This window comes from Euprymna scolopes, chromosome 2 (assembly GCF_053919585.1).
Source record: "Euprymna scolopes isolate OS-2025 chromosome 2, ASM5391958v1, whole genome shotgun sequence".
NCBI lineage: Eukaryota > Metazoa > Mollusca > Cephalopoda > Sepiida > Sepiolidae > Euprymna > Euprymna scolopes.
In genome coordinates, this window is record NC_136483.1 from 140,357,517 (window position 1) to 140,381,525 (window position 24,009).

Genomic DNA, 24,009 nt, shown 5'->3' on the forward strand with positions numbered 1-24,009 from the left:
TTATTTCAGCGTCCCAATTGTTCTTTTGTTTTTTGTTTATTTTAAACCCCACTCTTCCCATGTTAAATAATAATTTCGAAATAATAACGTTAATATTTCAGCGTCCCAATTGTTCTTTTGTTTCTTTTTTTCGCGTTTAAATTATCCAAATAAACAATTGTTAATACTGTCTGCTTTTTTTACATCGTTCATTTCTATATTAAGTTTAAGTTATTTTAAACCCCACTCTTCCCATGTTAAATAATAATTTCGAAATAATAACGTTAATATTCCAGTGCGCAGGTACTGCGCGCATGCGCAACCGGAAAGTGGGTTACATACATCATTACAAGATCATTTGAGTTATATATATATATATATATATATATATATTTAATTATTTTTTTTTTACTATAATAATTAAATTATATATATATATATATATATATATATATATTAAAAACTCTTTTTTGTTTTTATTTAAAAAGAAAATGCAACTTGCTTATATATGGATCGTGGAATTGAATTTAGTTAACTATTACATGTAATTATATTCATGCAGATATTCTACATGATTTATACTTGCGTAATATTTGTGTAAAAAGGTTATAGTAAACATAAACCTCTTTCTATAAACATATATGTATATGTATATATATTTGTTCAAAAAGTTTTGCCTACCAAACTCCTCTATCAGTTTTTGGTTTACAGACGCGAAACTTTATATTTGGGTTTTAGCAGAGGAAAGTCGGCGCAAATATGTAAAAATTAAAAAAATGAAATTTACCGAGGAAGAACGAACGACGGCATTATGCGTAATATAATCGCTTTTGGTTCATGTTTTAATTTTTAGCCTTGCAGCAAACATGTCTTTATAGGTCAGGCATTAAATACAAAGGATAGAATAAATTGTAAGTTAAACGTTTTGGTTTCGATTCTGGATGGTAGCGCAAGAGTTATTTATTATTATTATTATTTTATTTGTTTTATAAATTACTATATACTGGGTCCGATATAATATAATAATAAATACGAAATCTGCATGAATCAAAATATTATATTTAAGCGTATTTTACGACCGGACAAATCCGGGTGGCCTGCTAGTTTAGAATAAAGGAATGATGGGCAGAAGTTGGATAAGGAATTGAAAAATCATGGGAAATGGGCGAAAGTATAAAACATAAAACAAAAAGCCCCAGATTGTTTTATACTTTTTGCGAAGTTGATAGTTGTTGAAGAAGAAGAAGAAGAAGAAGAAGAAGAAGAAGAAGAAGAAGAAGAAAAAGAAGAAAAAAAGAAGAAGACTTTTATGGCATGTGTTCTTCAGTATTGTCTGATCTGCTTCCTTTGTTTCAGCTCATTTGACTCGTTGATCTCGTAGTCTCTATCAACTCGCTGACACTGTAATGCAGATTCCTATTCCAGAAGCTTAATTCCAAGAACTGGGGGCTTGTGGGGCTTTCTTCCTGTTTACTGTTTTCCCCCTAATTATGACCTTGACCTTTTCAAGACTAAGGTCAGTAGGCATCTTCCGTCTTGGCTATAATTATCTTTCGGTCCTATTCGCTCCTTACATCAAAGAGCTTCGCACCATGTCAGGGGCGATTTCCAGAAAGAAAAAAAAAAAAAAGAAAAAGGAGTAGAGAAAAGAGGATAAGGAGGAGGAGAAAGAGGAGGTAGTTAGGAAAGAAGGATAGATCATACACAAAATGCGGCACTTGTGCATTACTGTCACGAAACAACTTTTTTGGTTTCATTTTGAAGAGCGCAGAACAAAGGGAGACAATGAAATTTCAGAAGAGCAGTGTTTCTTTTTGTGTTATTAGAATTTTCTTAATTTTATTTTAATTCAATAAATGTTCAGATAACATTTCAAAATTTTTGTGTAAAATTAAAAAAAAAAAAATAACGTGTATCTTGTGTTATTAGAATTTTCTTCAAAACGTTTTCTCAAAACAAAAAAATGTCACACGCAGTCGATTAATGACAGTTCATAACTATTTATAAATTTTAAATCATACACTTGACAACTTTCATTAATTTCAGAATTTCCGTGTAAAAAACTTAAAGAAAAATTCTACTTTGTGTTATTAAAATATTTAAAATTTTATTTCTGTTCACTAAATGTTCAGATGATTAACGTTTTATTTTGTTCTTATTGTATTGTGGTTGGCATTTGTTGACATTTTCGATTCTCCAGGGGCTGAAATTGCATTGTCTTCCCCTGTTCTGCGCTCTTCAAAATGAAGCCAAAAAAGTTATTCCGTGACAGTGATGTACAAGTGCCCAAAATTCATCTTACAATATTTCCTTTTTCTTTGACGATAGATGAAAACCAAAAGAGAAAGAAAAGAAAGGGAGAATGGAATGAAGAAGAAGAAAAAAAGAAATGTAGAAAACGTAATAAAAATAAGAAAAAAAGATAGAAAAAATCATTAATCTAGAATAAAGGAATGAATATAAAAACAGCTCAAGAGAATGAAAACTAATCGAAGTGAGGTGAAGAAAGTCAAGGTAATCTAAAATATCGTCTTTCAAAATAGTCCGCCATATTGTTCACATCCATAATGAGACTTGCCAATTCAATCAGATTTCTTCCAGTTTCTCCAAAACGATGTTGCTAAGAACAGGAATATCTTTTGAAAAGACACTCTCATTAACCTTACTCGATCGAAGAATGCCTTCTTGCGCCATTTTTAAAAATATATTTTTTTTTTTTTTTTGTATATAGCTTAAAAACAGAAAACGCTTTGGTCACATCCAGCTCTTTTTTATGTGCCGCCATTAAAAAACAAAACAAAAAAAAAGCAAAGAAAAAAAAAAAAAGAAAAACGAATGAAACCCCGTATTATGTTAATTATGGAGCTCTCTAGTTTCAAATGAAAAGCGCTAAAATTCAATTTCCGCACATAAAACCTGAGAAATAATCGATATATTTAACGCATTCAGTTCATCTACCTTTCAGGTTTACTTCAGTAAAAATTTATCAAATTTACGCAGGTTATAAAATTTTTTTAAAGGGGTACTTGTTTACATTGGTGATCTTTTAAACCAACGCATTTCAAGCGAAAACATTATTACGTACTTACGTGTCATGGCGAAATTAATATAATTTTTTTTTTTAAATTACTAAAAAAAAGAACTAGTAAAAGATGGGCAAAATCCATTTTAACAAACAATCATCCACAATTACGTTCTTAAATACGTTAGTTTAAAAATGACGGACCATTAATTTGTCAATTTAAGTGAGGGATTATCTCCCTTGTTTCCTATGCAACGTTTTCACATTATGGCAAAACTCGATAGTTCGATATATTCTATTTTCCTTGCAATTATTTTTTCTACTGAATCATTATTTTGTAATTTTGAGTTTATACTAATTTCACAATCTGAAATGTGTTGGTTTAAAAAAAAATCACTAATGTAAAAAGGCACAAAAACGATTATCTCCTCTTCAAAATAAATATTCACTTTGCTCATTGTGACGATGAATTAGCTCAATTGAATTCCCAAATAGTCCATTTTAATTTTATTGACCAAAGCAATACTCATTGGCCAATCAATAGACACTTAATTTTAGTAGTCTGAATGCAAAAATTCTTTGACCATTCTCGTTTATAAGCTGTATTTGACGGAAGAAGACGCTGAAAACGTTGGCCTCTATTTTAAAAATGTGATTGCCAACTAGTCAACATCCAAGGAGCTGCATTTTATTTGTATCTGAGGCATTCAAGAGAGCCGTTCAAATCGTCGTTGGATGTATATATTTCATAGTTGGTCTTATTTCAAGCCGTAAAAGATAGTTTCAGTTTATTACCAACTTCGACAATCAAACAGAATTACTTACTCGAGATTAATTTAAAAACTAAATCGTTCAATAAAAAAAATAAGATAAACAAAAAGAGAAAAGTTATTCGCCTAAGGACCCACATTTTATTAAATTTTATTTTATGTAAAACGAAACTGAGAATATTTTAAATGCAAAACAAAAAGGGATATCCATATTTATATATTTATGTATATATATATACATTTAAAATATACATTTAAAAATAATAAACTTAGGTGAAGTATTTTTAAGCAAACTATAGAAAGAATTATGAAACTATAAATATTCCTGGGCAACGCTGGCTAGGAGCAACAAGTACACACACACACACACACACACACACACACACACACACACACACACACACACACACACACATATATATATATATATATATATATATATATATATGATAAAATTTATTTTTATACCTACAGACACTAGTGTTTCATGCGTCCGCAATCATCAGTGCAGGAAGTAACGACTGCCGCTAATTTTAGCAAGGACTTACACCCCTAGGCTATCGCTAACCGCCGCTGCATGATAGGAAAATTTGACATTAATACAGCTTAGCGTTAATTCAGACGATCTATAGTAATCAAGCGACATGGAAGTTGCGATCTCGCAACAAGGCCAGCTAACCGACATTTCTTTTATTTCCGAGACAGTGCTCAACATTTAAGAATTTATTTCTTAGAGGGGCGAAATAATTATAAATTATAAATGGATATATATTTATATTAAGTTGAGAAGAAAGTTCTTGCGAGATTCTTAATTTTTATTTGAATGATGTATTTTCAAATAAGTTTTCGGTATAACACCTTTACATTATTTATCAATTTAAAGGGCGAACTATCTAATCGTTTAAATTACAATCGTTTGAAAACAATTATATCTTCTTTTCAGAACATTGAATACAAGATGGGGAGAAGTGGGAAACACATTCCCACAATTTTCTTATTTCAATTCAAGCTAGACCGAAAAGCTGCTGAAACAGCTCGTGATATCAATGAAGCGTTTGGCTCAGGAACCACTGCTAAAAGCACAGCACAATGGTGGTATAAGAAATTTCGTGGCGGCGACGGGTCTTGAAGATGATGAGCGCAGTGGTCGGCCATCGGATAATGACAACGATCAATTACGAGCCTTAGTCGAAACTATTCTATACATAACTGTTCAAGAACTTGCGTCTGAATTAAACGTAATGTATACGACGATTTCCAACCAACGGAGAGAGATTGGAAAGAGAAAAATACTATATATATATATATATATATATATATATATATATATATATATATATATATATATATATATATATATATATATATATTACTCACGTTCACCCCTAACAAGGCATATCGCCACTTGGATATAAGGGGCTACTATTTGGGACCAGGTCTAAGAAAGATTAACACAATGTTGGTTTACGTTACATTTAAACTTCTACATATCAGAACAGCCAGGGAAGCAGGTAGCAGGAAGGGAAGTCCAAAATCTAGCTGTTCAAGAGAAAAACTATTAGAATAGAAAGCTTTCTGGCATTTAGGGACCTCAACAGTGAAACGGGTGAGATTTTGTTGCTAAGCAGGTTATCATCAGTTCATCAGAGCATATTCCATTAAAATATTTGTAAAACAGGTACAGAAATGCAACACTGTTGCGATGAGACAGAGTTTGGAGCTTAGTTGACAAAGTGGGACCTATTTTATTGACAACTCTTTTTTGGACCCTATCAAAGAGGGAGAGCCAACTGGTAGATGCACCTGCCTAGATGTGGCAACAATACTCCATGCATGGGCGAATAATGGCCTTGTACAGGTACAGGATACTCTCAGGTGTGAGTAGTCTTCTAGCTCGATAGAAGGAACCCACCTTCTTTGCAGCAGCCTTTGCAATGTCCTTAATGCATTTGGTCCAGTTCATATTTTCTGCAAGGCTGAGGAGTTTGAAAGAAGAATTCTTAGGTAAGGTTTTATTTGTCATTCATGCAGGCGCTTTACGGATTGAATGAAAACCAAAAGAAACGTCGTTATGAAGTGTCATCTTCCCTTCTTTTACGCAACAAGAACGACTCGTTTCTCGACTGGGTTTTGACTTGCGATGAAAAATGGGTTCTTTACGACAACCGGCAACGCTTAGTTCAGTGGTTGGACGACGACGAAGCTCGATGACACTTCCCGAAGTCAGAGTTGCACTAAAAGAATGTCATCCTGACTGTTTAGTGGTCCGCTACCGGTTTCATGCATTACAGTTTTTTTTTAATGTAAGCGAAACCATTACTGCGAAGTACTGTTAACAAATGGATGAAATGCATGGAAAACTGCAAGAACTTTCCTGCCAACCTGACACAAGCCGTTGCCTAGGGATATTTATAGTTTCACATTTCTTCCATAAGTCTTTGTATAGTTTGCTTAAAAATATTTAATCAAATTCTTATGATATATATATATATAGTAGAACTCGCGGATACGGTGGTCCTAGGATACGGATTTATTCAGATTACAATGTGGAATACGATGTTTTTCCAGTCCCTGGTTAGGGTATTTGCCCCGCCTTACGGTGTTATTTACAATGTTATTGATTATATGCATTAGATACTGTACTGTATTTTGTTACTAATTTTTAATGCCATACCATATCCCGGGGTTCTACTGTACGCTTGTTTGTATATATATATATATATATACATACATATATATATATACATATATATATACATATATATATATACATATATATACATATATATGCATATATATACACATATATATACATATATATATATACATATATACATATATATACATATATATACATATATATGTATATATACATATATATATACATATATATGCATATATATAGATATATATATATATATATGTATATATGTATATATATACGTATATATATACATATATATACATATATATATACGTATATGTATATGTATATATGTATATATACATATATATATACGTATATTAGGCACCGCCAAAAATGGCCGCAAAATCAAGTTGTTGTTGTTTTTTAAAACGAAATTACGTTTATTAAAATCCATTATTTCTGAGTAACTTTTTTTTTCCAGAAAGATAAAACCCTGAATTTTATCATATAGAAAACAGAATAATGTAAAACTTTTTCTACTATTTTTAATTCAATTTTAAATGTTAAATTTTCCCAAAAAGTTAACAATTGACATTTTTTGTCTTGCACAAAAAACGTACTTAAATATTAAAAAAAAAAGGGGTTTTGAAATAATTAATTAATTTATTTATTGTCTAACTAAGATTTAGGATGATTTTCTAAGAGAATATGCAAAAATATTATAAGTACCTGAATTTCAAATAATTCCACTTATTCATATAGGTAACCAGATATTCGCGTTGACGAAGAGTTCAGATCGACTCTGTTTACGTTTTCGTCTGATAAAAAGCAAACTATGGAAGACCAAACAGGCCAAAAAAAACTTATTTTTCAGTGACGAAAATTTCAATGTATTATTAAGCTGAGGCTGGCCAGTACCAGATGGGTGACCATTTGTATGCGTTTGGTTTTTAATGTGTATGTGTGTGGGGGCCAGACTCCCCAAAATGGGGGGGGCAATTTAAAGCAGAATAAAAAAAAATTATTTCAGCGCGTTTGGTCCACCATAGTCAAAGGCGGCAAACGTTTTCAAACGGGATCGAAAAAAAAGATGCTATTTTTAACACAAAGGGCACAATATTTATCGAATCTTTTTTTTTGGTATCGATTATTCAAAGCATGCCCTGTTTAATAATGGTCATGCATTATTCGGCTCGCTAAAAAAAAATTGTTAATTTATTTATCAAAAATTTTAAAATAGCTTTTTTCGTATAAATATTAAAAAAAATTTTTTTTTGTTTTGCTTAACTTAAATTAATTATTTTACTTAACATATTCACCGAATTTCACACTTCAAAACTCAAAAGCGGGATAATTAAACACAATCGAAGTTCTGATATTCAGACGTCAAAATAAGGTATGCAAACAATTTTTTTTTTTTTTTTTTTTTTTAATCTATAATTCTGTCCCTTACAACACAATATGTTGATTTCAATCTCAGATGATTATTTTAAGCATATTTGTTCCCACTTCAAAACAAGGGGGGGGTTTTGTAAGCAAAAAAATATATATATATAAATATCGTTTATGAAAAATAAGTACACTGTTATAAAGTTCATTCTTCTCCTAATAATCGCTGAAAATTTCGTATTGATCGGATAATTACCTGATTTTTGGTAGATTTTTAAAAAGACGGTCCGTCAAAAAGTACTGACCTGCCCCCCCAGTTTTGGCGGTGCCTAACGTATATATATACATATACGTATGTACAGTGATGATCATATTTATTGGCACGGTAAAATAAAAGTTAAATTTTGTCTAATAAATTCTAAAAAAGGGATTAAATTAAAGAAAATAACAAAGTATATTATGTATTTTTAACTGGCCTTTCCGATGCAGCAATCGGATTTTAGAAAAAATAAATAACAAAGGAACAACAAACATAATTGCAAAAAACCCTATATATATATACCAGAATACCTGTTCCAGAACAAAGACATATAACACATATATGTGTATTCTATCCATTCCGTAAGTGATGAAAAATAATTTATTTTTTACAACTTAGGTAATTAAATATTATTTACTTGGCAGGAAACCGTATCTCATTTATTTATTTACTAGCAGATGTACCCGACATTGCCCGATATTAAACGTAGCATCATATTCCTTTTCAAAAATGAAGTATAAAAACGGGGGAAAAAAATCTTAGACATGTACATGCGAATAATGTTTTTTTCTAAACAGTTCACTTCTTGTAAGTAAAAACAAAATGCTCAAGCTGAGATCGAAACCAAAACCTAAAAATAGTGAATCAAATACGATTACTATTAGGCCAGCTTGACACGCTGATTCAAAATTGTTTCCAAACGAAATGTTTAACATAATGTGAACGAATCGCGCATGCGCTGTCGTGAAAAAGTTGAGATACCGATAAAAATCCAACGACCCCACGTATCAATTTTTAATTTTTGGTCATTTAGCAAACCTTTTTTTCCGGATGAAAACTGATTAAAAACTTTTCTACATGTCTGAATACCCTATACACCAAATTTCAAGTATGTAGATAAAAAAAATCCATTGAGTATATAGGTTGACAAGTGTTCTCTCGCACACACATTTTAAATTTTATAAATTTATAGATTTATCTTCCTTCTTGCGGAGGTGAGGCTATTAAGGGCCTTATATTCTAAGTAGCAAAGTCTACAAATGAATAATGCTCCCATGTTACCGTGTTGACTAGAATATGTATCCTACAACGATATGTTCATTAGTTGTGGAGTTTATCCTGTAAATACACATTATTGATGCTTACGCAGGCGCCCTGGTATGGTTAAAATTTGATTGCATAATATAACCTCAAATTTGATGCCGGGCAATTCTTTTCTCTATAAATTTATTGTATCTCACTTATTAAAAAAAAATGAGTGAGGGTACGAGTTATGGGGCCATACTCCTTAAATGTGTAATTAACTAGAGGAATATTCGTCACAGGATGAGTTTACACAACATGCATAGCATTTGGGGCTATACATTTTTATACATAGAGACGTATATGAGATACACATGTACCCTCTCCATTTCGTAAGTGGCTTTATCGATAATTCGAGAAAAGGGCCATTCATGCAATTTGATAAAACCCCGATTTTCCGAACAGACTTCTTGTCCGGATAGATGTGCGAAAAACAAAAAAGACAGACTAGTAATTATATCGAAAATGGCGGACGAAGAGCGCGTGGATGCAATTCTTGATCAATCTAGAATGTTTGTCAGCAAATATTTGTGCTGTCATTATCGCTGTTGAATATTCCGTGTCAAAAAAAAAGAAAAAAAAAGAAAAAAAAAACAACAACATGATCCATTGTAATGTCTTCCTGGAAAACTCCATACATTATTAAAGCACACATACAAAAAAAAAAAAAAAAAACACAAAAAAAAAAACGTATTATTTAATACATCATGCCGTAGAGATGATCAATAACTAATCATGGAAAGGAGGATTCGATTACAGCACTTGGGACGAGTGCGTGTCGTTCAATATACGGATCTCACCTCTTCCCTCCCACGGAGGCAATATAAAATAAACACATATTTAGTTTTTAGAAATAAAGCTAAGTACATATAAAAAAGAATAGATAATTACTTATTATTTAACGATACATGTAATGGCATCAATGCGAAGCATTTTTATTATTTGGGTAATGTCACTTTTACAAATAGCAATGGCGGGCAATCTGTGATTCTTTATCAGCAGGTGAACATACGTAAAATATTGCTGATTAAATAATTCATGAACAGGTGTAAATAGGAAGCAAGTTAGTTATTTATTTTGTTATATCGGAGAAAATGTAGGTAAACTAAAAAAAAAGCTAACAAACAACACTACAGCTTCATTTTAAAACTTTTATTGAAAAAAATTAATTCAGGTAACTTGATTATGTAATAGAGCTGACATCTATTCAATGTAACCGTTTTCAGCCTACATCACAGCTTCGATACGGGTTCGGAACTGGGAGCATCATGCCTTTTCCTCAAGCGCCAGCGGGAGCTTGACGAATACTCGGTGGATGACGGCAACCAGGCTGTCTTTGGTGTTGTGGGAGGTCATGTTGGTGATGTTCTCGATATATGAACAAACGAAGTAGTCCATCGGGTTCAGGTCGGAGAAGGAGGGGACTAGGGTATAAAGTCGTAGCACTTTTTCTGAAACCAAGCCTGAGTTTCTTTGGACATGGGCTGGCGCCGAGCCCTGCTGCAATATTCAGTGTCTGCCAGTAGCCACCTGATTACACTAGGGACAACCGACTTCGAAGATGTGAGGTGGCATGATGTGGCCCTCACTTGAAACCACACCAAAGACCATAACCGTGGCTGGAAACTTTGTTTTCATCACCCTGTAAACGTCCCTGTTATACGTGGAAATCTAGCGATGCATTTTGAAAGGACTGGCAATGGTCTGGTTGTCATTACTTGTATCGCAATATATATATATATATATATATATATATATATATATATATATATATATATATATATATATAGAGAGAGAGAGAGAGAGAGAGAGAGAGAGAGGGGGGTGTTGTTTTGTTTTGGTTTTAGCAATATGTTTTGAATGAATTCAATCATTTACGAAAGTGCATTTTTACCTAAATGCGAGTTGGGAATAATTTTCCCTTTTAACCAATTTGGTACCCCCACATGGGGAGCGGTATATATATATTATTTTTAAAATGTAATTATCCACTGACACGTGTTTCGTCGTCTACGACTCATCAGAGTAGCTGTATCTCGCTGATGAGTCGTAGACGACGAAACACATGTCAGTGGATAATTACATTTTAAAAATAATATATATATATATATATATATATATATATATATATATATATATATATATTCACTGTTTTTTTTGTTTTGTTTTGTTTTTTGATATATGAAATACAAAATTCAAACGTTAACGGTTTTAAGACCAAAACTAGTACAGGCACTATTTTAAATAAATAAATTTATTTATTTATTTAAAACAAATTCAATATTTCGAATTATAACAAATTCTTCATCAGGAAAATCCAGGTGTTTTTTACATTTTTTCTACGCCGTGTATATATATATATATATATATATATATATATATATATATATATATATATATATATATATATATATATATATATATATATATATGTATATATATATATATATATATATATAAAATTTATATATTTTTTTAATTTTATATATTTTTGAAAGTCACTATTATAAAAGATATAAGTAAATAATAATATATATATATATATATATATATATATATATAAGTAGGTTGTAGTTTGCTTGAAGCATTGTTGAAGAAAATTATAAGGTAAAATTAAAAGCCAAGAACAATGCGAGATTTTTTTTTTATATAGAGTAAAATTAAATGCAAACAAAAGAAATAAAGTTCTTTTTTTTGTTGTTTGTTTTTTCTTTTTCACACAAATTTTAACTCTAAACAACAGTAATTTTTTTTCTGTTGTATTCAATGGTGATATAAATCTCAATATATTTCAGACTTATTAGTCCATTTTCAAGAGAAGACAGCGGAAGAGTGTTCAAAATTGGAAAAGTAGCCGCCGAGTTTGCCACGTGATACCGCGAAATATAGAACAAAAAATGACGTTAGGAGAACGTTAAAATAAATCAGTTGATGTTTGAAATACTTGTTGCGTTTGTGAATCAAGGGAGATGACTATTCAAGCAAGGTTTTTTTTTTTTTTTTTTTTTTAAATTATTGTTTTTCTTATGTTTTAAACTTATATTATAAAAGCGGAGCTCAATTCCAGTCTATTGTTTAGTGTGGGAGTATTTTTTGAAATAATTAAAGATTCGAGGATACGAAGTTGACCTACGTTTCTTGAAGAAGCAAGAATGTTGATGTGAAAATCTGGTTCTGAATTAATGCAAGTGCGAATATGTTTATAGAACGACGAAGCAGTAGTGTTTAAGTGCTCTTTAATGCGGTGATGAAGCAATCTGGTAGTGCTTCCGATGTAAGATGCACTGCATTTAGCGCATTGTAGGTCGTAAACAACGTGGTTCTTAAAGCATAAACCTGTGTGTGATATTGGGCAATTAGAGAGTGAACAAATATATATATATAAAGAACTATTAATAACCGAAAAAGGCAGCTGTAATTAGTATAATGGATTTAACCGAACCCTAGAAAATACACCATTTTTTTTTTTTTTTTTTAAATAACGAACGCTTTTAGGTGGGGAGAGACTGATGAATGGAACAGGTAAAATTAATCAGGAGCAAAAACTAGATATAATATCCGGAACGTTTTTGCTCTTTTATTATTAATTTTTAAATTTTTTTTATTGTCACTGCTGATTCTCTAATCGTGTGATATTTTGACACATGTCAAGAGCAATAAGAAGCAAGATTTTAATTTAGACAGACTAGCGTGTTGTTCTTTTCTTTTTTATTTCTTTTTTTTTTTTCTAAAAATCTTTGTAAAAATAAACAATCGTTTAAATTTTTTAAACTGACAGGCCGAGATTAAATAATTTGTTGATATATTTACTTTCAGAAACATTTCTTTTGTGTGTGGGGGTGGCATTCACTATTAAAAAACAAATACTATAAAATCAAACAAAAATTACTCTTTTAAAAAAAGAAGCAAATATTTTTTTCTTTTAACTTAAGGAAACATTTTTCTTTTCTATTTTTTTTTTTTTTGTTGCTTGACTTGTATTCCTTTTAAATATTTCCCCATTTACAAAGATTTTTAGCAAAAAAACAAAAAAACAGTGTGAGCCATTTGTCGTGCCTTAATCTGTCGTGCCTTAATTTGTCGTGGCTTAATTTGTCGTGCCTAAATATCACACAAATAGAGAATCAGCAGAAGTCATTTGTTGTGGCTTAATTTGTCGTACTTAAAAACACTGTTCCGGTGGTTTGTTTCCAGGTTGACTACAATATGGTAGCCTTCAAGTCTAATGTAAACAAGTTCTTGTTCAGCCGTCTACTAAAATAATCGAATTCGCTGCTTGTTAAGATAGAGCCGACAGATCGGTTTTTTAAAAACAATATGTCGTTTTAAGCAAAAACAGTATTACGTATTTAATTTTCATGTTGAAAATAATATACAAAAAAAAAATACGAAAATTCATCGAGTGGAAATTTATTTATAGTTAAAAGTAATTTTTACGGAAAATTGAGAAAATTGCATTTTTTTTTCGTAGACGGTGAAGATTTCATGCACAGGAGACATAACTCGAACACATATTTTAGATTACATTGTAATGGCGACTATAGCGATAGACTTTTTTTTTTACTAAAAACACATTAACAGTTGTTCTACTCGATGAACTTTCGTAATTTTTAGATATATTACTATATTCGACATGACAATTAAGTACGTAATATTGTTTTTGCTTAAAAAAAAATGATCTTTTTGCACTATCTTAACAAGCACTTCAAATTCTACCAAATTTGCACAGTTAACGATTACTACACTACCACCTTACATTGTGAGATATTCTCTCACCTCGGCTTTATTCTTGGTAGAATGAAAGAAAACAGTCAGAAATCATTACAGGCTCACCTTTAAAGTTCGACGTAAATATGTGTCATCTTTAGCTCTTTTTTAACTGTTGGCGTCCTTCCGTCTAGATAGACGATGGAGAATCGCGCCTGAAGGTTGTCATGAGTGGTGGCAACTGTTGTTGTGACTGAGCAGACCGATACGGGAGCGGCAGATTCTCTTGCACTTCTCGCGGGGATACCCTCTGTCATGCTCTGCCGATGCTACTGCTGATGCTGTTCTTTTGCGCCTGCCTCTCTTCTCCTCTCACTGTTCATCTCTTCTCTCCTCGCTCAGCCGGACACATTAATTGACTTTGACCATCCAGGAGTCACGGCCTGCTGCACAGAATTCAAGGTCAACAGGGTTGATGTTGCCGGATTTCAAGTCAATTTTGCACAAATCCTTAAATCTGAGGAGTTGTCTACCTGTTGGTCTGCTGCCGGCTAAGATTTCGCCATACAGGATGTCTTTGGGAATTCGGCCATAATGCATGCGAGAGACATGCCCTAGCCAGCGCAGACGTCTCTGGGAGAGGAGGGCAAACATGCTTGGAAGATTTGCTTTGGCAAGAACGTCTTTGTTTGGAACCCGGTCCTTGTATATAATGCCTAAGATCTTTCTTAGATTGCGCAGATGGAAGGCATTTAGTCTGCGCTCTTGATGCTTGTAGAGGGTCCATGTCTCACTGCAGTAGAGTAAGATGCTTAGGACACAGGCTTGATACATCCTCATCTTTGTGCTTATAGTCAGCATGTGCAGGACTGGTAACACCCGAACATGGTAGTAGTTCATGGTTTATCTTCGCGTTTGCAGAATACAATACTCCACGCTGTTCGAAGAATAGTTGCAACAAGGGATGCATTCCAAGGATGAATGCGTCGAGTGCGGTAGTCATCATGGCGTTCATTGTGAATAACCGTCCAAATGGCGGACAAAGGACAGGTCAAAATGTAGACCTTAATTTCGTCTATGAGAGACGTTATATAAGTAATGATGAAAGTCAATCAATTCGCAGAGCACTACAGTGTGCGATGAATATAATATTTCGCCCAACATAAGGGTTTGGTGTTTGTAAATGATAATAACATTTCGCCCCACATTAGGGCATTAATACGTCTCAATAAGACAAAGGGGTTGTTGTTGTGTAGCAGGGGCTCATATTGGGGACACATTAACGGGACATGTATAACGGGGACTCAGAACAGCTGACGATGCTAATGACGGAGACATAACATATCTTATTAACACAGAGGAGGGGACACATTACTTGTGATGGAGAGGAGGACACATTACTTGGAAGGGGTTATATAAGAGTTCGTTACAAGATGATGATAAAAACACACATTTACCTTTTCTGGTTATGGGGAATGACGACACGAGACAACAGTTACAAACATAGTTGGTTTCTTTATTTTTCAATCGACCGATTCATGTTGTCAGGAATTCAAACTTTGATTTATGTGGTCTATTTTTCTCCCTTCGCTTCTAAGGGGCTCTCCTCTCCAACTGACTTGCTCTCAATATTTAATCCTCATCACCCTAACTTCGAACCCTCAGATTCCTATATTGAGAAATCTCCTTTGTTTATGACGTCAGAAGTGTGTTTACCAACGTGACTACTTCACGTGGTTTTACAAATGATTGTCCAAACACACTTTTGGCAAACAAAGAATCCTCAATCTAATTCTAACCAATTTTTACACAATATATTTTAACTCGCATTGTGCATTCATTTAACTGACATATTTAATATCCAGATTTCTAAAAGAATGGACAATCGGCTCTTTTTCCGACATAAACAATATTTAACTATTTCTAATAGAATTAACAATGGGCTGAATTTCTAACATTTCATTATCTATTATCTTTAATACTTGCCTACAGGGTTCGATTCTAGCCTTATCATAATATCACTTTCACTTATCTAGTATGTCTTCTTACTTACATGAGAAGGGGACAGCCCTTTCATGTAACACTGAGGCTACAAGCCTCGAGTGAGTTTTCTTACGTCCATTTCGACCTGTTGTCTTTGTGAAAACTTGCGGCCTGAAATATAAAAAAATAACACCAAAGTACGCCTCGGTAGTTAGAACAATAAATCTGATAGGTTCAAACAAAATCGTGTGCGGTCAAACCGACCCATGAAAAGCCTGCTTATTTCTGCAGAATCCCTTACAAATTCATTAACCCTTATCCTCTAGTGGTTTTCGGGCCTTGATAACTGGCGACTCTCTTGTAAAAAAAATAGTAAACCCAATTATGATCTTTATTGGAATCAATATGATGAGGGTTGAAATAATGCTGCTGCTGCTGCTGCTGCTGCTGCTGCTGCTGATGATGATGATGATGATGATGATGATGATGATGATGATCAACATCATCATCATCATCATCATGAAATTGATACTATGCCTAATAAGGATGAATGAATGAAACGTGAACAAATAAACTCGGATTAAGTTTCTATTTCCATAAAATAATTCCGGGCTAAAAATAACAATGTTATCAGTTGAATTCAATTGATTTTTATCAAAATCGACAGTTTATTTTCAAAAAACAACAATCACAGAAGAAAAAAAAAGCAAAAAAAAAAAATGAACATACAATTTTTTTTTTTAAAGAACAAGACAACGTGAAACGAGACAACAAAAGAGGACAAAGAAAACGTAAAATAATGAAATAAGAAAAAAAAAGAAAAAAAAGGAAAAAAGAAAAAAGGAAAAAAGAAAACACTAAACGAAACGAAACAAAGGCAAATCGAAATAAAGACAAGATAATAAAAACAAAAAATACACAACGAAAAAAAAATAATAAAAAGATAATAAAACAAAACGAACAAATATAAGCAAAAAAACAAAAAGAAAAGAAAAATACTTATACCATATATAAATCACGAAACAAAAAAATATCTGTAAATTGTTTCTCTCTCTCTCTCTCTCTCTCTCTCTCTCTCTCTCTCTCTCTCTCTCTGGATTGATTGTGTTTCTTTTTCTTTCTCTATCTACCTGCTCCCCCCTCTCTCTCTCTTTCTCCAAATTTCTCTGGAGTCATTGTTATTTTTTTTTTTATTATAATTAGCATTTTCACCCCAAACAATACACAGTGTCACTTTGATGTAGGGGGGCTACTATTTTCAGTAATAATATGAAGGGAGTTGAGTAGCAAGATGTCTGTTCACATTATACTTGAACTTCTGCATGTCATTACAGTCGGGGAAGCAGGAACCCAGAAGGGAATTCCAAAGTCTAACAGTTCTGGGGAAGAAACTGTTAGAGTAGAAGGCTTTCTGGCATTTGAGGATCTCTACTGAGTAGGGGGCGAGATTTTGCTGCTTGTCGAGATTGTCAGGGGCATTTACGTCGAAGGGGTACAAGGGCTTGTAGTTCGTCAGATCATCTACCATTAAAATACTTGTAAAACAGGCAGAAGGATGCAATATTTCGTCGATGGGACAGAGGTTGAAGCCTAACTCTCTCTCTCTCTCTCTCTCTCTCTCTCTCTCTCTCTCTCTCTCTCTCTGGATTCATGGCATTTTTCTCTTATTTATCTGTCTGTTTGTCTGTCTGTCTACCTGTCTGTCTACCTGTCTGTCTATCTGTCTGTCGCTGTCTGTCTTTCTCTCCATCTCTCTCTCTCTCTCTCACACACACACACACACTCTCTCTCTCTATATATATATTTCTCTCTCTTTCTCTTTTTGTCTAACCTTCTCTACGTTCACTACTTTATCCCCTCTCTCTTTCTCTTTGAATTGATTATATCCCCTCTTCTCGCTCTTTAACACACACACTCTCTTTCTCTTTCTCTCTCTCTCACTCTCTCTAGACTAACATTGTTATTTTTCACAATTTCCAACAGTATGCTAATTAGTTGAATGGATTTTTGGCATCTCAAGGTCAACAACAAGTTAAAAATATAAGACTTAAACTTCCTCCCTACTCCCTTCTTCTCCACATCGTCTGAAGTGCTAAGGGGTGGCGCCTAAGTATGGAGGGTGGATTATCTAGCCAGACTTGTACACTTCTTCAAGAATTATGCGCTTCTTATTTTCAGGTATCGATTCATTATCTTTTGTCTCAACATGAATTCTTCCGACTCAGTACGACAGATAAGTTTCCATGGAAATAAGAACAGGTCATACGTGTTTGTAGTGTCGACATAATAAGTCTGTCCGACCATCCCTTAGTTAGTACTAGCCTGGGTGCCCGGCGTTGCCCAGGTGTTTGGAGATGAGTGTTGAGCAAAAAAAAAATAAAATAAAAATAGTGGCAGGCAGGCTCGATCCCTGATGCGAAGGCGGAAAAGAAAATGAAAGAAAATCGGACGTCTTACCGCTACTCCATGACGCGACCAGAAGTTTGGAACGTTATCATTAAGCAAAGTCAATCCAACCGATTCAATGACTTGCAAAAATGGCTTGTAAAAAAATCGACCCCTCTTTGTAGAAAACTGCCCAGTTGAGGATGAACGAATTAATGTTTTGGGCCAATTTTTCGATATTTGTCGACCGAGACACCGACTTCAAAATGATACTGATGCTGTGAAAATCCGTCGCCTCTGTCGAAAGTTTTAGGCAGACATACATACATACATACAGACATACATACATACATACATACATACATACATACATACATACATACATACATGCATACATTTAAACAGACAGGTGAGATTTATATTATAGACTAGCGGGGGTACCCGGCGTTGCCCGGGTGTTTGGAGGTGTGTGTAGGGGGGTAAAGAATAAGCGAAGTAATAACCCTGTTTAAACTTCTTTAAAAATCGGAAAAACCAAAACAAAAACAAAAAAAAACAACAAACGAACGTAAAACTTCTTTAAAAAAATCGGAAAAACAAAAACCAAAGAAAAAAAATGAAGAAAAAAAATGAACGTGTTCGGAAAAACAAAAACAAAAAAAAACACATCGAAAAGCGAAAAAAATGGTATAAATAACCTTGTTTCAATATTAAAAGTTTAAAAAACCTCGGGTTGAACCTGCAATTTAGAGATAACGACGCGGTCACTTTATCCTTTGTGTTATGGACGCGCGGGCGAATGTAGATCGATTTTTATAATATTTAAACGAATTCAAGGTATAACGTCTTTTGTGCTTGTTGACGCATGCGTAGAAACCGTCTTGTCATGAAGAAACGATTTTTTTTCCACCCCTCCTTGTAGAAAAGGGTCTGGTTGAAAGTGAAGGAATGAATATTTTTGGCCAATTTTTCGATATTTGTCGTCGGAAGGTTGGAGCTTGAAAATGATACCGATCTGGCCTCTGTCGAAAGATTTTGCGAGATATACAAACACACATACACGCACACAAACACACACATTTTCGCTTATATATATATATAGACTTTTATATATATAGATGGCCAATTGTAAGTCAATATATGGCCTTTCTTTTGTCTTGAGTCCCGGCTATCATCTGGGAAAAATCACATTTGGTCTCTGTTCATATAGGAATCCCTAAATTTGTGTTGCTTATTGCGTTGACATATGAGGTGCCTTAAATAGTTTTTCAGACTTTTTAGTATACGCACTTTTATTGATAGTACACACAGGAAACTAGTCTCCTTCAAAGTAATCTCCTTCGGCGACAATACACTTATTGTACTGTTCCACAATTTCAGGAAGGCCCCATGAAAGTCCTCTTGTGTTCATATGTCAATGACCCTCGTCACAGCCTCTTTCATTTTCTCAATTGTCTCATAACGACAGCCTCTAAGCTTTTCCTTGAGCTTAGGGAATAACCAAAAGTAACAGGGAGCAAGGTTTGGATAATAGAGAGGATGAGGAATTGTCTTGATGCCTATTTTGGTCAAATAGTCTGTGACAAGGATGGAGAATCATTGGGACAAACTCCACACTAATCTTCCTCATTTTAGTTCCTCGCAAATAATTGTATACAGTTCCCACACTGACATCAAACTGTGCACTTATTGCCTCTATAGGCATATGATAGTCCTTATACATGAAATTCTTTATTTGACCAATCAACTCACTTTTTTGAATCTCTTATCCCACTCAAAACCGATGCTCGATTCATGCAAGATGGTCCTAAGCAGTCTGAAGTATTCCATACGTTTCTGTGGCAATTTTCCAAGTTTAAAACATAATTTTATTTCATATAGTTCTTCTAAAGTGTTCTCACGCCCAGATTGCATTTTTGAAATTCACCAGCTGTGATAATCAGGCTTTAGTAATGTGTATTCCAATTTCGGCTGAAGGTGTTTTTTGAACCTGAAATCATAAAACTTGGTCAGTCATCTCATAAGATGTATAGCAATAACATACTGAATTTTTAGAGTCTACGATAATTTTAAATGTCTGTACAATAAAGTCTGGAAATTTATTTAAGCCATCTCGTAACTTGCTAGCAGTTTGTTCCGGCATTCGTCTCTTAATGCGATTCTGCCCAACTGAGAAAACATCGCCGGTAAATAGTTTCGTTCATACCTACCGAGAGAACCAACGGTTAAAGACAAGAAAATGTTTATTCGTTTGGGATCGTCTGTTCTCAATCACTCACCGGTGAAGTGGGGGGGGGGGTAAAAGAGTGATCGATTATTAGTGGTTAATTACATTTTAACACGAGCTCGTACCACAAACCTTCCAAAAATACTCCGTCCTTTCTCGGCTATCCTTTTTCTTGACCATTTAATGTCAACTTCTATCAATTTCCTTGGTAAGTCAAGCCAACCTTCGAGCATACTCGGCTGACCTTGACCGAACCCAATTTCTCAACTAACAAAATTATAACATAACAACGATTTTTGTTACTTCCCGTTAATTTAATAACAAAAAAATATGGCATATACTCACATGTTGTAACTTTGTCTTGCAGATTTTTTTTTTTTTTTTTACAAAATGTTTTACTAATAATATCTAAAACATATATGGTTTTATAGCAAAATGTATGAACAAACGAAACAAAGAGTAAAAACGTAACCTTCGGTTTACTTTCGCCAGCCTTGTAACGTTTGCTTCCCTTATTTTGTTTGTTAGTCCTCACATTCCATGGGTGATGTTTCTTACAAAGCCGAAAGACTTGCTGTTATTGGATCGGAATCAATTCATATATAACACTGATCGTTGGCTAATTTTTGGCTAAATTTTGCTTTTAGCTCCTTACTTTAAGTGGCTTCGTGTAATCTTTGGAATGATTTCCATAAAAAAAAACAATAATAAAAGAATGTTGTGCAGAAATAGTGTGATAAGATTAAAGTTAATATTTTACACACACACACACACACACACACACACATATATATATATATATATATATATATATATATATATATATATATATATATATATGAAAGTATCTGCATGTCTGTCTGTCTGTCTGTGTGTATACATTTCCCTACACAATAACTCTGTCAATTTTCAGTCTACAGACTCGAAATTTGATATACAGGGTACTGAGATTTGGGAAAATCTTTGTAATCGGTTTTCGGATAGAAATTTGACTGTTAAATGTTCAAAGTTCAACGATTTGACCTTTGAGAACTCTACCAAACTCCTCCGACAATTTTTGGTATAAACATTTGAAATTTTGGATATAGGTTCCTTGGACATAGATCTAATTTTATAATTTTATTTAGGCCTAAAACAATAAATGTTATGGGGTCATAATACGAGTCAAAGTTTTAAAAATTCGACATTTGCGGTCTCTACCAAATTAATCAGACAATTTCTGATCTGAACATTTGAAATTTTGTATAAAGGGTATTCAAAAATAGGGCAAGCTTTTTAATCTGGTTGGGTCGAAAATTTGAGTTACCAATATATAAATGTATGTATGTATGTATGTATGTATGTATGTATGTATGTATGTATGTTTGCATGTATGTCTAAAACTTTCGACAGAGGCGACGGATTTTTACTAGATCAGTATCGTTTTAAAGCTCGGCCGTGCAGACAACAAATATCGAAAAATTGGCTAAAAAGATTAATATTTCAACCTTCAACTGGGCCTTTTTCTATAGGGGAGGGGTCGCTTTTTTCGCCGATATTTTCGAAAGTCATCCTCTCCTTTCGATTGTCTAGCCTTAATTAAAACCTACGTCATAACCGGTTTGGCGGTGCTCGTAACAGCAAAGACGTCACGTTTATTCCTGTTCTTTTCTTCTTTGCGGTACGGGTTTGAGCCTGCCTTCCTACTACCACTTTTTTTTTTTTTTTTTTTTTGCTCAACGCACACCTCCAAACACCCGGGAAACGCCGGGCTGAAATACTAGACTATATATATATATATATATATATATATATATATATATATATATATATAAGTGAAAGTGTCTGTGTGTCTGTATACATTTCCCTACGCAATAACTCTGTCAATTTTTAGTCTACAGACTCGAAATTTGATATACAGGTTACTAAGATTTGGGAAAATCGATGTGATCGGTTTTTGGCCAGAAATTTGGCGATTAAGGGGTTAAGGATTATCGTTCAACGATTTGTCCTTTGAGAACTCTACCAAACTCCTCTGACAATTTTGAGTCTACGCACTTGAAATTTTAGATATAGGTTCCTTGGGCATGGATCTAACTTAATAACTTGAGTTGAGCCCAAAACAATAAATTTTAAGGGGTCATAATAGGGGTCAAAGTTTAAAAAAAATAGAATTCTGCGGTCTCTTCCAAATTACTCAAACAATTTCTGGTCTAAATATTTGAAATTTTACATAAAGGGTATTCAGAGATAGGGCAAGCTTTTTCATCAGTTTGGGTCGAAAATGTTTAGTTACCAATATATAAATGTATGTATGTATGTCTGTTTATTTTTGTTACCAATGTATAAATGTATGTATATATGTCTGTTTGCATGTCTGCCTTAAACATTCAATAGAGGCGACGGATTTTACCAAGATCAGTATCGTTTTAAAGTTCGATCTTTCATACGACAAATATCGAAACATTGGCTATAAACATTAATATCTTCCCCTTCAACTAGGCACTTTTCTACATGGGTGGGGGTCACTTTTTTCGCCGATATTTTTTAAAGTTATCCTCTCCTTTAGATTGTCTAGCCTTAATTTTAAAAATGTCGCTTCCGGTTTGGCGGTGGTCGTAACAGCATAAACGTTAGGTTTTACCCGGTTCTTTTCCTCCTTTGCGGTACGGGTTCGAGCCTGCCTTCCTACTACCACTTTTTTTTTTGCTCAACATACACATCCAAACACCCCGGGCAACGTCGGGATGAAACGCTAGTATATCTATAAAAGTGAACGTGTCTGTGTGTCTATATACATTTCCTTACGCAATAACTCTGTCAATTTTAAGTCTACAGACTCAAAATTTGATATACGGGGTACTGAGATTTGGGAAAATCTTTTACTTGGTTTTCGGCCAGAAATTTGGCGTCGAAAAGTGCTTTGCTTTATAAACAAAAACGAATGTTTGTTTATTCTTTAAAAATCTGCGTTGAATTAGCTTACTAAACTTACATTTTGAATTTGCACTTAAACAACGTTTTTTTTTATCAAGGAGAAAACATGTCTTCATATTATATATATATTGAGGATGAAACACTAACGTCTATAGGTATTAAAAAAATTATCATAGTAATAATTATGACTCGGTTCTTATTGTTGAGCACTTTAAAGTTGAAATAAAAGTCGGTCACTTAAGCTCGCATGCACGGCTCATGATGTTATAATCATTAGATCATCATGGACGGGCGTCTCGACATTTAAAAATGCATGCTTAAACTTCAACGATTTTTCTCGCGGTTAAAGTTTGCCGTGTGATTTGTTCCTTGCTAATGGGGTCAGAGATGGCTTCGTGGCGAGGTTCGAATCTCCAAGCCGGTTGTAATCATGATACCCTGCACTGATGATTCGCGAACGGATGAAACACTAGTGTCTGTAGATATTTATTAAAAATGTTTTTTTTTAAATTATTATAGTAATACTTATATATATATATATATATATATATATATATATATATATATATATATATATATACATATACATATATATATATATATATATATATATATATATATAGTAATTTATAAAATATATAT

The 24,009-nt window shown here is 33.4% G+C and overlaps 2 protein-coding genes across 2 annotated transcripts in view; one reads left to right on the top strand and one right to left on the bottom strand.

Moving 5' to 3' along the window:
* Positions 1-24,009, top strand: part of LOC145296731 (uncharacterized) — a 278,300-nt gene that overhangs the window by 158,577 nt on the left and 95,714 nt on the right. The gene's annotated exons all lie outside the window — the stretch shown is intronic.
* LOC145240508 (uncharacterized) lies at positions 14,268-14,756 on the bottom strand. The gene has a single exon (XM_080103977.1). It carries the CDS (start codon positions 14,754-14,756, stop codon positions 14,268-14,270), a length of 489 nt encoding a protein of 162 aa, XP_079960103.1.

Bases quoted from the DNA above. Each gene is read 5' to 3' on its own strand.
- LOC145240508 (XM_080103977.1), bottom strand. From the start codon at position 14,756: ATGAACTACTACCATGTTCGGGTGTTACCAGTCCTGCACATGCTGACT.